Source organism: Eleutherodactylus coqui, chromosome 8 (genome assembly GCF_035609145.1).
Source record: "Eleutherodactylus coqui strain aEleCoq1 chromosome 8, aEleCoq1.hap1, whole genome shotgun sequence".
NCBI lineage: Eukaryota > Metazoa > Chordata > Amphibia > Anura > Eleutherodactylidae > Eleutherodactylus > Eleutherodactylus coqui.
In genome coordinates this window covers 32,136,380-32,151,435 of record NC_089844.1, presented here as the reverse complement: position 1 = coordinate 32,151,435, position 15,056 = coordinate 32,136,380, and the positions used below count along the sequence as shown (strand labels likewise).

The window sequence follows — 15,056 nt, the reverse complement described above, 5'->3', positions numbered from 1 at the left end:
GAACGTACTTAAACAGAAACCGTGTAAAATAGTTTGTGTTTGATATATAAAAGAAACCGGGGCATTTACCTTGGCAAAACATCTCCATGCCCCAGCTGTCCCTCTTTGCCTCTTCCCCAACTCCAAACTTCTGTCCTTAGACAGGGCAGCAATACGTCAGCTTCACCGCTGTTTGTAGGGGTCAAGGCGACTGTTCTCATCCTTGCCCTCCCAACCTTCCTTAGCAACCTTGGGGAAACTGTAAAGAAAATACTGATAGTAGTTATGGCTTACTTGAACATAAGTTTTTTATATTCTGAATCACCCTCTAAACGTTAGTAACGCTACATTATAGAGGCTACGACCTAATGTGACACTTTAGTCACTGCTCACCTTGAGAAAGAAGTCCTGGTAAGGAGAGTCGTCTACAGCCGGCTTCAGCCTCTTCCTCTCGTATATCTACAAGACTGGAGCTTTTCTTGCCCTGCATAGACTCTAATCTTACTTGCTCTTCCCTGCTGTCCTTCAGACCTTCTTGTACAGCGGGACCTAATGGACTCTGCACTCCTGCATCACATAGAGAGCCAGAATAAAAGTTCATCACTTTCTTCAGCGACAAAGCTCCAGCCTCGCATGTAGCCGCTACTCGGACGCCGACAGCAGACGCGCAGGACACGACGAGGCTGTTGAGAGCCGATGTTGTGGTAGTTGCAGGATTTAAAAGACAGTCAACCACATCCGTTAACTTGTGCTCTTTACTCTAGATCGGAAAAAAAACATTTAGGTTTAGAGGATAATGAGACCGTATCACGGAATGATATGATGCCAAACACAATCAATACAAGACAACGGCTGGTAAAGTGCTTGTGCAGCGATTTAGGTGACCAGCATGTGCCCAGAATGTCTGTCCCTTCTGTGGGCAGGTTCGCCGTGTACATCTGCACAGGCGCCAGGCAGTTAACTCTAAAAGTGAGAGATTTTACAGCACTCCGTAGATGACTCTAGTGATGTGCTTTATTTACCATGCTGAAAAATGGTGATGGGTCCCCTTTAAATCTGTTGTGTGATAGTCCGCTACGAGAAGTTTAAGGTACCTCTACATGGACAAACGTTGGATGCATAAGTACCCGACAACCGTCCCAATGACTATTGATCCTGTGCTTTCATAGAGAAGCAATAGTCGTTCAGTGAGTGGAGGTGGAGCACGCTGGAGATCTCTTCCGGTCGCCCGCCCCATTCACATTGAACAGGCAGTCATTCAAAGACTGAACGATTCCTGTTTATACCGAGTCGCTCATCAGCAGCTTCACTTCAGTCAACTGACAAGAAGCAACTTTTGGCTATTGAGCGATTTCACTGTGCCCCGTTGGTGGCTCCGTTTACATGGTACGACTACTTCCGAAAATCGCTGTTTCCAGCGGTTAATCGGGGTGCATTGAGCTTTCTATAGACCTCAATACAGGATGTCTTTAGCTGGTGGAGGAAGACGAAAAGACAGCCGAGAGGACACCATGCTCGGGTGAGCACTGCAGCCCCTTCGTTCTAGAATTAGTGGGGGTCTCAGCAGTGGGGACCCCCACTGATCCATATTTTTTACATGTCTATATGACATATATATCCGCACCAATATCACAACACAAAAAAAAAAAAAGTTTCAAAGCTCTGTGTAATTGTGGATTTTTAAACGTTTTTTTGATGCGGATCCATGGCAGATTTTACCTCTTCAATAGACAGATCCGTGCCAAAATACAGAGATGGTGCAGATTTTGAAGTGGATTTTGTGCTATGGAAATTCCAGCCCATTTTCCGTTACGTGGGATGTACCCCGTTTTGTGCCAGGAAGGCAACCCCTCTGCATATGCCCCATTAAGTAGGGCACATGAAGGTCATAGAGCAGGATCATCTGCTTGGGACCCCCATAATAACTCAGAACAGAAAACAGCTTCCATTTTGGCAGACCACGTGCCGTTTTTGTACTACATGGCATAAACTCATGTGGATAGCCATCCTGTAACTACATTTTCCCTACAGTGACCGCTGCAGGGCAAGTGTGTGGTTAGCAGCAACTTACCCCATAAAAAAACTGGCTGTCGGCCAGGGATGCCGAGAGTGGGGCCGAGGGTGATCAGCTGTTCACCACAGCAGCGCATTATGACAGGGACTGGGCATGTTGGCACTACCCTTTCAAGCCTACAAGGTGATCTTCGTTAAGTCTTACCTTTGTGTGATCTAAGACTGCATTGTGTGAAGAGGATTCCTCTGTGGATTGATTAGTGTCAGACTGTAAATCATTGTCGTATACAGGCTTTTCAGCATTCCCATCAATCTCACTGTCACACATGCTGGCCACATCTGTGCCAATCTCGGTCTCAGAGTCTGACAGTTTTGGACCACTGCTGTTCCTGTCCCCTTGAGTATTAGAAGGAAGTGCAATCTCCTCCACTTTTGAACTTTTATCCTTTAAGCGCAGGGAAGACTTGCAAGTCCTTGTATCAAGGTGGGTTTCGGCTAGCATTACCCCCAGCGGGCAACAGTGTGCATCCGAAATAATGACATGGTCTTCCTTTTCAGTCATAGTTATGAGCAGCTCTCTACAATGATTGCATCGCTCCGGCACAGGCTTTACATCTTGAGCAAGTGGGCACTGCACCAGGGCCAGACTGTGAAACGCACCACATACAACCTGAAGGACAACACGACCTGCGAGATGTTCCACTTTTTGAGGCTTAATCACAGGGAAGGTTGAAGTTATTAATCCAAGTTGACAGCCACTGCCCCAGGCCCAGATCTCCCTGCTGACAGATAACGCCAGCGTGTGCTCTTCTCCACATGACAGCTGTATAACCCGCACCCACAGAGGTGGCGTGCTTTCCGGGTCAGTTATGGTGATCGGTATAGGCTCTGGTATAGATGGGCGGTTGGCGATTGCACATTGGCCGGCAGTGTTCTCCCCCCACATATACACCATACCATTCTCTGTCACTGCTCCACTGTGATAACTTCCTGCAGCAACACATTTCACACGATGACCACTCAATGCTTTCTCTACTAACAGGACATTGCAGGGTATGTCGCTTGCATTCTCCTTCCATGGCTGTTTTCCAAAGCTAAAGACTTCACCATCTAAAGTGAAACAGATAAGATACAATTAACAAAGCATAATTCCACATAGCAAGAAAAATAGGAGATACCATTACTATACTCCAATCTAAGGATGGGCCAAGAACAAAAGTCATAATAAAAATTTTTTTAAAAGACTGTTGTGCGGGATATTATCAATACTAGTTATTAATATACATATTAAAACCAGCAGTGCTGATAGCTTCCCATTAAAGGATATCTATCATCTTATTTTTGGCCTATCAATGCAACATACTTATACATGTGCAACTTAAAGGGACTCTAGTCTGACCTGTGAGCCCCATAAATTACGTTATGGGGCTCCAAGGTCAGGGAATGAGGAGTTGTGTTTGATACTCACGGGTCCCTCGTTCCTGCACCGTGTCCCCGCATGCACACAGCGTGACTCTTCACACACTGCTCTGTGTGCATGCCCTTCCATAGAGATGAATGGGAGAGCACCCACAGGGTGGTATGAAGAGAGTCACACGCCAACTTTGCGGGGACAAAGCGCAGGTTGCGGCGTGCTTAGTGAGTGTCAAACACAGCTGCCCGGATTTCCCCCTTCTCTGACCTTTAAGCCCCATTGTGTAGTTTATGGAGCCCAACGTCTTGATAAATTCCCCTTAGTGAGGAATACAGCAGCACCTTTATTTTAATATTTCTAAACTCAACCTATCTTGACATATAGCCCCAGAAGGTCTTCCTGTACCATATGCTAATTAGCAGTGGACAGTCCGATGGGCAGTCCACCTCTGCAATTGTTCCAGGGCCTCTCCAACTTAAAAAAGAACCAACTTCCTTCTTGCTGCTTGATGTCTACAGCGGCCATTGTTGGAGACGTCAGGTAGCAAAGGAGGGGCGTTTTTTACTTGAAGAGGCAGAAAGAGCCTGGACCACTTGGCAGAGGTAAACTACCCATCAAACAGTCAACCGCCAATTAGCATATGGTGTGGAAAACCTTCTTAGGCAATATGTCAAGATGGGAGCCGGAGTTAAAAAGAACGATACCACTGGATTTTTCATTAAGTTGCACATAGTATAAGTATATGGTGTCAATAAACCAAAAATAAGATGGTAGACTTCCTTTAAAACGTGAGAGAGAGAGTAATCCACATACCGCTTGTGAGTAATAACCCATGGTTTCTTCCAAGGCTGGCTTGTAGAACAGATCTTACTCCCAGTCCATGAACTCGTACTGGTGTAATGTGGGATGACCCCACCGGCCATATATACGCAGCACCCCTTTCTGGAGCTCCTTCAGATTCTTCTGAACTAAAAAGAATGCAAAAAGTTTGGTTAAAAAAAAAAAGCACAAATCAAATAATATAAAGCAAACCTATAAAACAAACTTCCGCGAGGCTTAGGCATATACCGTAGGGACAATCATTTTTGATAAATTGCATACAGTCGTGTGACGAAAGCTAAACGTAGCATGTGATAAACATATCATCAGCTCTGGACACCGCACGGTGATCCGCTTCCTCTCTGTACCGTATATTTAGTCGTGACAGCGGTCAACGGAGCAGCTGATCGGCTGGGGTCCTGAGCGGTAGACCCTCGCTGATCAGCTATTGATGACCTATCCTGAGAGTAGGTAACTAATAACAATTGTCTAGAAAACCATGTTAATGTAACATTATGATTGGCACATGGCAGTTTCGTCAATAGGTCCCAGCTTTTGGACAGAGAGGCAATACTGGTGCGGCTCAAGTGCAGCTTTGTTTTACACGTGCGTAATATGCAGTGACAATACGCCGGTGAGAGAGAGCCCTTAGACTGGTTATCCCAAGTTTTAAACCTGTCCTCTATGTAGAGGATAGAATATAAGTTTCTGCTCGGTGCAAATCTAATCATCGTACTCCGCTGCTCTCCAGCAATCCAATGGGGTGGGAGTGGAGTGCACATGCTCGACCACCATGCATACAGGAAGAAAGGGGGGGGGGGGGGGGACACAACTCCCAGTCTAGTCCAAAAAGTCACACAATCATACTGAATCACTCCCATAGGCTGCAATTTAACTTAAGGTGCATTCCCATCTGAGATATTTATGCTATATCAGACGTATAAGCCATAAGGCTGGAACTACATGCCAACTCTGGCTGTGATGCCGGATGCAAAGCCAAAAATGGCCTGCAATCTCAGTCTCATAAAACGCAATGTGGTTTTGCTGCGGCTCGTATGTTTCCACAACCACGACCCATAGATCATAAGTAATCCAACTAGGGTTAGATGTAGGTCACAGCCAAAGTCAGTATGCAGCCCTAGCCTAAGGATGGGGGGGGTGTGAGTGGAACCTGCACTAGGAGAGAAATGGGGGTCCCATCTCAACAATCCAAACTCCAGAGAGCAGTAGACTGTGCATGCATGTGGTGGTCTTCAATGTGGGAGTTGTGGTAGCAGCCTAGCACTTCACAACTCCTATATAAACTACAACGGAGCGTTGCCTACATAGGCGGCCATCCTTTCTGTAAAGTCTGCCATTTCAAGGGTTAAAGGAACAGGATAATGGCTGACGCCGTCTTGTCATGTATCCCCTTAGCTGGGTATCAAGGGAAAATAATTACTGGAAAGACATTACCAGCGCTTGTCTCTGTCGCCGGGATCCAGAAGTGCTGCTGGCATAGGTCGATATCCTCAGGCATAGTGAAGAACACTAAATAAAGAGTGTCTACTAAATGCACAATATAAGGCGAGCGATGTAAAACCGCTCATCTAACTAATGAAGCTCGTGTGTCTGGTGGGGAATTCATTTAGCACACTTGGCAGACTGTAAGACCGGCAGCCAGACATCGCCGAGAATGAAGTGTATTCACGCTGCACAGAAAGTGTTACTGGAAGGTGAAACTTCTCAAGTACTATCAAGGCAGGAACGTATGTGCATGTATAAATTTGGGAAGGTGACTAACTGGCTCACAATCGCTCTCCTATTTGTACCCGCTTCACAGCCTAAAAATAAAAAAGCCAATAATAATTAAATAAACTGGGTGACAAATATGGGCTATGCTCTATATGATGAGATGTCCCATGAGAGCAAGTGATCCTCTATCCACAGGGTAGAGGTGATAATGTACCGAGGGAAGAGGGTCCGACCTCTGGAATCACCACCAATGCTGAGGATGGGTATTCAGCGTGTCCAGGAATAACTGGAACAGCAGTCGTACATGAGCACCGCCGTTCCATTCATTTAAGTGGGACTGCCAGGGATAGCGAGCGCTGGACTTGGCTATCAACACCGGTCTCAATTTAATCAGTGGAGCTAGAATGCAACGTGTGACTGCTGCTCCATTCATTCCGGACCGGTGTCCCCCATTCTCAGGAGCGATGGAGTCCCACAGGCTGAACCTTCAACAATCAGTAAGTTACCGTATATACTCAAGTATTAGCCGACCCGAGTATAAGCCGAGTCAATAAGTTTTACCACAAAAAATTGGGAAAACTTATTGACTTAAGTATAAGCCGAGCTATTCTCCAGTATATACTGGGTAAAAAAAAACAAAAAACCTCCATACTCGCCTCCCAGCCGGGATCTGTGTCTGTGCGGCAAGCTGCTTGAATTCTCCCCGCTGTCCTCTCTGCTCAGCTCTGTCATCTGTCAGTACTGTATAAGTAAGCACTGTGATTGGATCGAGTGTCAGCCAATCACAACCGGTGCTCGATCATTCACAGCCAATCAGTAAATGTCATTCACTGATTGGCTGTGAATGATCGAGCACCAGCTGTAATTGGCTGGCGCTCGATCCAATCACAGCGTTGACAGCGGGGGTATGACAGAGCCGAGCAGAAAGTACAGAGGGGGATGACAGCGGAGAGAATTCAAGTAGCTTACCGCATCGCCGCTGGAAACACAGGAATTCAAGCAGCTTGCCGCACCACCGCCGGGGACACAGATGCTGGCTGGGAGGAGAGTATGGTGTTTTGTTTTTTTTTAACCCTACCCTGACTCGAGTATAAGCCGAGGGGGGCTTTTTAGGCACAAAAAAATGTGCTGAAAAACTAGGCTTATACTCGAGTTTATATGGTACTTCCTATCTTGTGGATAGGGAATAACTTGCTTTAGTGGAACAACCCCTTTAAGGGGGTTTGGGATACTAAGGGCAAGGGCTGGTCAATCCTAGAGCCAGTAGCTAGGGTGTAGTAAGAGTCTGCTGGTCGCATTGACATTGTTATTCATAGTCCAGCCATTCTGGACTCAATCACACCATTGGATTAGTTCCACCACGATCGTAGAGACGTCTAGTGGTCAACAAGGTCTACACAAGCGGCATAAAAAGCTCCCACTACACACAACGAGCCTCTCAGCCTTTTTATAGGACCAGGGGGGAACCAGTTTTAGGGCCTCAGGTGACAAGACAGTCCATCTAATCAGCCCACAGCTCTAATCATCTGCATTCTGCCTGAGATGGAACCGTATGCTGAGCTTTACAGCAACACAACAATGTTTGAATTTACACAATTTTAGGGTGCATTCGACTTTTCGATTGCTTTTTATTTCCTTCTTTTGGTGAGGCAGGATGATCAAAATCAGCTATTTTGGCATTGTGTTTGCTATATCCATTTGTTTAACAGTATGTATTTGCCATATGCGATGAACAAGGATTTTATAGCACTGATCATTACACTGAGCGTTTCCCCAATTATAAATAACGTTTTAATGGGAAACTAGCAATTTTCAGATTTTTTGGGGGGGCGGGGGGGGGAGGGAATACACAGGAAAATCTTTATTATCTTTTTTTTTTTAACCACACCTGTTCTTCTCCAACAAATGGGACTTTAAGCTGTGATCGTTTGATCACTTGTGTAGTACAGAGTATTATCATCTGACCCTCACAGGCCCCTGTACATGATTTGACCTCCGGTTGCCATCACAACCATCGGCATCCTTTGATCGAATCACAGAAGTGCCAATGGGGTGAAGGACCCTCTAGATGCTGTTATTTGTATTGACAGCGACATCTAAAGGGTTAAATCACCGAGATGCGAGCTACACATCTCAGTGGTGGCAGCAGGATCATGGCTGTAAGTTACAGCCGTGATCACGCTCTGATTACTGGGGGAGGGGTTCAGTTTCCGAGCCCCCTGGTAATCAGTGCTGTACATGTACGGTGTGATGTGGGAACTACTGGTCCAAGATTACAAGTTATTCCTATTCCACAGCATAGTGGATAACTTGCTGATCAATGGAGGTCTCATACGGGACAACTATTGCGCAAATTCACTGTTACAAGCGATTATTCTGGCAATAATCTTCCCATGTAAAGGTAGTCCGGCACTCATGGGCCAGTGCTATCCACTGGCCCCCTAAGGTAAAGTTTGCCAGCCCCTGTGCATGGTATACTTTTCTTGTGATGGTAAATACTGGTCAGGTGAGACGGACTGACGGATATATTCACAGTATGCGCTCCGAGGTTTCTGAGTGCATGCACGGAGCACAACATATAGCAAGATAAACATGTGAGCCTAAGGCTGCCTGTCCACAAGCATTGCGGTATCCCACAGCAGAGATCCGCCGCGGGAGCCTGCAGACTGATATCCTCAGTCAGCCTATCTGACAGCTAGGCTGACCGCGGAGAACCGCGGCATGCTGTGAATTGTTGGCCGCGAGCGGAGAATCGCAATGATTCACCGCTTATGGACAGGTGTGGGAAGCGCTCTCCATAGCAACGCTATGGAAAGCGTGCATTGCGTTCCCCGCGGTCGGATTATCGCCGCAGGGAACGCAATTCAAAAACAGGCAGCCTAAACCACGTCTTGTAGATCTGACCGCTTCCACAGAAATCCAGATTATTCGGATACAGATTCCCCTTCGTCAGCTGCAGCTTTATTTCAGACAAGGTTGTAGGTTTCCTTACCTTCCTGCCTGCGTGTCCATGGGTCAGCGGCAGAAACCCATCACAGCCCGCGAGGATCTTGGAATAGCTGTAAAAAGAGAAGATGATAAAGCAACAGTACTTCCAGAGTAGGAGTGTAGAAATCACTGGGCAGCCCGTCCCATGACCGCTCACACAGTAAACAGCTGCCAGCAGGGAACACCCGCATGGAAACACTGCTGGCAGCGGCCCAAGGGTGATGAGAAAGCACTGGATGCCCACAGAACACATCCATAAACTCACAGACCCCGATAGTCAATGTGGTCCACGGCGCGCCGCCGGTATCTGGCACCATTGTTACTTTACTGTTCTGCTCTTGTAACGGGGCAGCGAGTTCTTAAAAAAGGTTTCTGAGTTACAAAGTTTCACCAAATCTCTTGTCCCCATGTGTAAATATAATAAACCAGAATTACGCTCACCTCTTCCCCACCGGCAGCTCTTGTCTCCACTCACATATTGTTTACAGGCTGCTGCAGCCAATGACAGGGGCTCAGTGCAGCATCACCAAAGTCTGTACCAGGCTGCAGCAGCCCGTGACTTCTCGTACCATAGGCTGCTGCAGCCTGTAAGCCAGGGGTCCCCAACTCCAGTCCTCAGGGACCACCAACAGGTCATGTTTTCAGGATATCTTATGGTAAGAACACCTGTGGCAATGTCTGAGGCACTGACAATAATTACATCACCTGTGTAACACTGAGGAAACCCTGAAAACATGACCTGTTGGCGGTCCCTGAGGACTGGAGTTGGGGAACACTGCTGTAAAGAGTACGTCAGAGTGGCAACCCAAAGTCGCCGGCGGTGAACTTACAGAGAGGTGAGTGTAAATAAGTTGGTTTATTATGTTTACACAGGGAAAGAGGGGTATGATATAACATTTTAACTTGGACAACCCCTTTAATGGCGACAGGAATAAGGCCTGAATCTCATCTACTTTAGATCTGTAGCAAATCCATCCTGTGTGAACATGCCTTACTACCAAAACAGATGGAAACATTATGTTTAATGGACCCATAGACTGCTTGTCAGAATGCGGTCTAGTGTAATACTACGGTATTATATTATACCGTATGAGCAATCAATCGCAAATTCAACAAGTTGCCTATGTCGACTTAAAAAAAATAAATAAATGTAAGTACTAATTAAAAAACGGTTTTACTTATTTGAAAAAACTAAAGTACAATTTAAAAGAAAAACCTTCAAAAAAATAAAAGAAAACCTAAAAAAATATATATAAAAGCAGATTTGGCATCACCGTGAGCATAAAAGTCCGATCTATCAAAATAACACATTATTTATCAAGCACAGTGAATGGTGTACAAAAAACCCGCCAGTATTGCACATTTTTGGTCACGTCGTCCCCTTGAAAAAAAATTCACTAAAAAGTTGTTTGAATGCCAAACTAGTACCAATAGAAACTACAGGATGTCCCACAAAAAAAAAAAAAAAAAAGATCCCTCACACAACCATGTTGATGGGAAAATTAAAAACAAAAAAAAAATAAACAAAACATGGCGGTCAGAAAATATTTTTTTTTTTCAAAGATAGTTTTAAAAAGTAGTGCAGCAAAAGTAAAACTCTATAAATTTGGTATCGTCATAATGTACCGTCCCACAGAATAAAATCATGTCGCTTATGATGCCATATGTACGCTGTAGAGACAAGACCTACCCCCCCCCCACCAACACAACACCCCCTAAAAAAAGATGGCAGAATTGCATTTTATTTCTATTGCAATCCACTTTTTACATTTTAAAAAAAACATGAACAAAAAAAATAAATAAATAAGGCCCGCGTCCCTACGGGGTTAACAAAAAAGAAAGTTGCACTACAAAAGTTTACATATTTAAAAAAAAAAAAAAAAAAAAAAAAAAGATCAAAATGAATCAGAGCTTATCAAAACCTACACCGCGCACATGACTGTAAAATCGTGAATGGATGCTTAAGGCTGGATTCAGACGACTGTATATCGGCTGGGTTTTCACGCCGAGCCGATATACGATGTCCTCATCTGCGGGGGGGAGGATGGGAGAGCCAGGAGCAGGAACTGAGCTCCCGCCTCCTCTCTGCCTACTCTCCACTATTTGCAATGAAAAGAGGCAGGGGCAGGACAGGGGCGGGACTAAATTCCGAGAATTAGCTCAGCCCCCGCCCCGCCTCTCCCCATTGCAAATAGAGGGGTGGAGAGGAGGCAGAGAGGGGGCGGGAGCTCAGTTCTTGCTCCTGGCTCTTCCATCCTCCCCCCCCCCCCCCCTGCAGATGAGGACAGCGTATATCGGCCGGCGTGAAAACCGAGCCGATATACGTTCGTCTGAATCCAGCCTAACATGCATGCGTTTTTACAGGTTTTTTTTTTTCCACATGTATGTTTCTCACAAGTATCAGAAACGCTATCTTTTCTCCTTAGGGGGAGCACCTAGACGGTGAGTGAGGAGACTCCAATGCCCATGCACGCTCCTCTGGGTAATATGCAAATAAGGGAGATGCAACAATACCTCTGCACCGCCACCTATTGGATGGCAGCAGTCCCTAAAGTCAATGTTAGACTCTTTATACAAGCCTTGTAACAATGCCCAGGGATTGAAAGCAAAGTCAGAGCCCATGTACAGACATCTATTTCAGGGTTTTTGCCCTTCATCGGTGTGCGGTAGGATTCTCACATGCCAGTGTGGACAGGCCGTTAGTACCCAACACCCACGTCTTCATTTCTAGTATAATAGGTCGCAAAGAACAAACAGACCAAAACATAAAACATGTGGATAGTAGACCTCCGGCAGGTTTTCATTCTTCCATACTTGCCGCCCTGACATGTACCGTCAGATCAATGACAACAGCAGCTGCAGAAAAGCTGCCATACTGTACAATCTAGTGATGACTGGGTATGAACATTGGCCCCAACATTCATCTGCCCGATCATGAGCATGCCTAGTTATGATGCCAACCAGCCGGCAAAAGAGCAAGCACTCATTCATCAGCCGAGTCTTTCACGCCGGCATAAAATGGTTGCTCCTCAGCAGGACATCCCCCCCCCCCCCCTGTGTATAGAGGGAGGCGGGCTGCGATGAACGCAATCTATACGGAGACGATCGCAGTAACGATCATTGCTCTATGTAAAAGAGCACCAATCAACATGGCATTTGTGAATTGGCGCTTGTTACAAGGGGCAAGAATCAGGCCGTGTAAAACCGCGCCTCTTGTAGAGAAACCCGTCGTTGCGAACCACTCTGCTCAGTCAGCAAATATAACACTTATAGCGCTGATCAGCGGGTAGCGTGCCACGACGACCTGGGGGCACAACCTGCCCGACTCGTGTTATGTAAACAATCGTCTTTTATTGTGTGGCGCCTGATGGATTAGTCCTAGATCTGGGCAGAGAGCTCCGGTACACGGAACGAGGGACAGCAGATGGGCAGGAGGAGATTTAAGAAGCCCCACTACTTCTCCCCACGCAACCCAAGCGGCACAGTAGGACACGTTCACACGCAGAAGAGCTGCAGCGGTCTGATACTGGCAATGAATGAGCTCCGGTACAAACAGGACGCGCTGTGACTGGGCAGGGTCCCAGATCTGCGCCGACTTCTGCCACAGCTTCTATTTCAAGGATACGTATTGATTTACAATAAAGGTAACACGCATAGCGCGACCCGCTCTCATCGGGCTTAGTATCTCCCTGTTTACATATGACGCCGGGAGATAATTCAGTGCAGAAAAAGCACCAAAAAGCTAAAAAGTTTTTATCCCACCCCAAAGGGAACGATTTTTCTGAGCAGTTCTCAAAGCAGCGGGAAGTCAATGGAAGCCGTCATATCCGCAGCGGAAATTGGAGTTTTGCTGTGCGGCGGATCCACCGGAGAGCAGGAGTTTAACCCCTTCCCTCCCCAGGGTACATCATGGGAGCGAGGGACTTCCCGCAAAATGATGTACCCTTACGTCATAAGGATAGCGCGAGATCATAGCAGATCTCGCGCTATCCCGCAGCGGGAGCTGGCTGTCAGTGATAGCTGGCCTCCTGCTGCAACAGTGGGGGTGCATCAGAAATGCGCCCCCGCTGTTAACCTCTTCCCTGCCACGATCTACGTAGATCGCGGCATGGGAAGGGTTCACAGAAGGAGAGCGCGCCTCTGTGAAGTTGCCGGGCTCTCACAATATAATCACAGAGAGCCCGGCTGGTTACCATGGCAGCAGAACGCCAGATACTGGTGTCCTGTGTTGCCAGAGCCTATGATCGCTGTATAAGTGATAAGGCATTGCAGGAGAGAAGTCCTGCCATGCCTTATCACAGCGATCATCAGTGTTGTGCCTTAAGTCCCCCAGGGGGACACAAACAGTGTAAAAAAAAAATGTACAAATAAGAAAAATGTAAAAAAAAAAAACAAAAAAAAAAGTTAAAAAACCCCAGAAGAAAAGAAGATCCAGCTGCGACGGAGGTGAGACCCGCAGCGTCCAGACAGAGGAGTATAATCTATTTTCTTGGTCTCATGTCTGCGGGCCGGAAGGGACCCGCTGCGGGATTCTGCACAGCCTGAATTTCCCCGCGGCTGTAGGCCTTAGGCTGGGTTCGTACAGGGCGTAATTGCCGCAGAATTTCCATGCAGACTTTTTGCGCGGAAATCCCGCCCGCGGCTTATTATCCCGGGATTAGCCAGCACAGTGGGCAATATTTACATCAATCTTGTCCGCACGCTGCGGCTGACCCGCGCTGAAATTGACCTGCCGCACAGAATTCAAAGATGCGGCATGTCTATTCTTTCCCCGTTTCCGCGGCGGCCGCTCTCCTTTCTATGTGGTGAGATGGCAGCAGTTTGAAAGAAAATATTTCTACTGCGCATGTGCAAAGGAGATCCGGCCTGAAAGGCAGAAGACCCGGACAGGTAAAAGAACGTCCTCTGCCGAGGGCAGGGTGGGATGCCATGTGCGGAATCAGACCGGCCCGTGGACACGGGGCCTCTCATGCACACGGATTCCGCGAGAGAAATCCCGCACTGCCTCCGGCCGTGGCCCTGCGTACCTGCATGTGTCCCCATCCTCTACACTGCGGATGGGCCGGCCGTTGCACATGCGCAGTACAGCTTTCCCTGTTGCTAGGCGATGACGCGCATCCCATGAGCCGCTGCAAAGGAAGCCGTCCGTGAGCGAGCGGAAATCGCAAGTGAGACGTGCGCGTAGAAGAAGGACATTTACATTGCATGCTACGGACGGAGATTGCGGCAGGATCCACGGGCAGGCGCCCGCCGCGGATTACACAGCGACACCCCCTGTCCGTGACATATATGCGTATACTACGCGGTCAGACGAATACACTGATTTACGGCGCTCCACTCACAGCTGTGCGCAGTTATTGCATACAATACACGCATTAGTACGTAACTAATAACTGCATCGCACAGCGGTACCGCAGCAGCTACAGCCCTAAGGACAGCGCCACAGTTATGTCCGCCGCTCAGGACTCTGGGAAAGTTGTGTGGACCCCGCTGAGCTGCCAGCGGAGACATCCTGCTGGTCACCCAGCTTTCCCGGTAGCCAGATCTCTCCTCCAGCTTCTATATATTACAGACAGTATAGGCTGCACACACCGCCGGCACCTCTGCAGGACCGGTGCCCGAGGTCACCTAGACAGGGCAGCAGCGACGGGCCTGCGGTCACCTGTGAGCACCATCCCGGTAACGGCAGTTAATACCCCGGGTCCTGCTCACGTGACCTGCACACAAGCGGCACTGGAGGCGCCGGCCTGGGACTCCCGCACTCCCCGGAACCTCCTCACCTCACACGGATCCCGGCAGCGCTTCTTGTTGTGAGCCGCACTGACAGCCTGCTGGGGTCAGCTGACCCGGGGGCGGGCCACGGCGACAGAGTAGGGGGAGTGGTTATAGAAGGGGCGGGGTTAGAGAGACCCGGAGGTTCTAAAGGCGCGTTATGAATAATCGAAACAGGGAGCGATGGAAAGCGAGGAGGCTCAAAAAGGATGAAGCTTAGCGTTTTAGATAGATGACATTCTAGAACGTTGTGTACTTGGCTGTGATAGGCGAAGGGCTAAGGCTGCCCATGGTAAGCGGGTGCACGACCCCCGGCAATCACTAGTGCTAGATCTGC

At 47.7% G+C, this 15,056-nt stretch overlaps 1 protein-coding gene across 3 annotated transcripts in view; it reads right to left on the bottom strand.

Moving 5' to 3' along the window:
- Positions 1-14,781, bottom strand: part of ALS2 (alsin Rho guanine nucleotide exchange factor ALS2) — an 80,385-nt gene extending 65,604 nt beyond the window's left edge. For all 3 annotated transcript variants that reach the window (XR_010786329.1, XM_066575424.1, XM_066575425.1), the window contains exons 1-6: positions 14,728-14,781; positions 8,952-9,018; positions 4,220-4,374; positions 2,198-3,102; positions 373-739; positions 70-238 (exon numbers count right to left, since the gene is read on the bottom strand). Coding sequence is in view for 2 of the 3 variants with exons in the window: in XM_066575424.1 (XP_066431521.1) it covers positions 70-238; positions 373-739; positions 2,198-3,102; positions 4,220-4,374; positions 8,952-8,971 (1,616 nt within the window). In the remaining variant the exon portion in view is untranslated. The remainder of the gene's footprint in view (positions 1-69; positions 239-372; positions 740-2,197; positions 3,103-4,219; positions 4,375-8,951; positions 9,019-14,727) is intronic.
- Between the last annotated feature and the right edge of the window lie 275 nt (positions 14,782-15,056).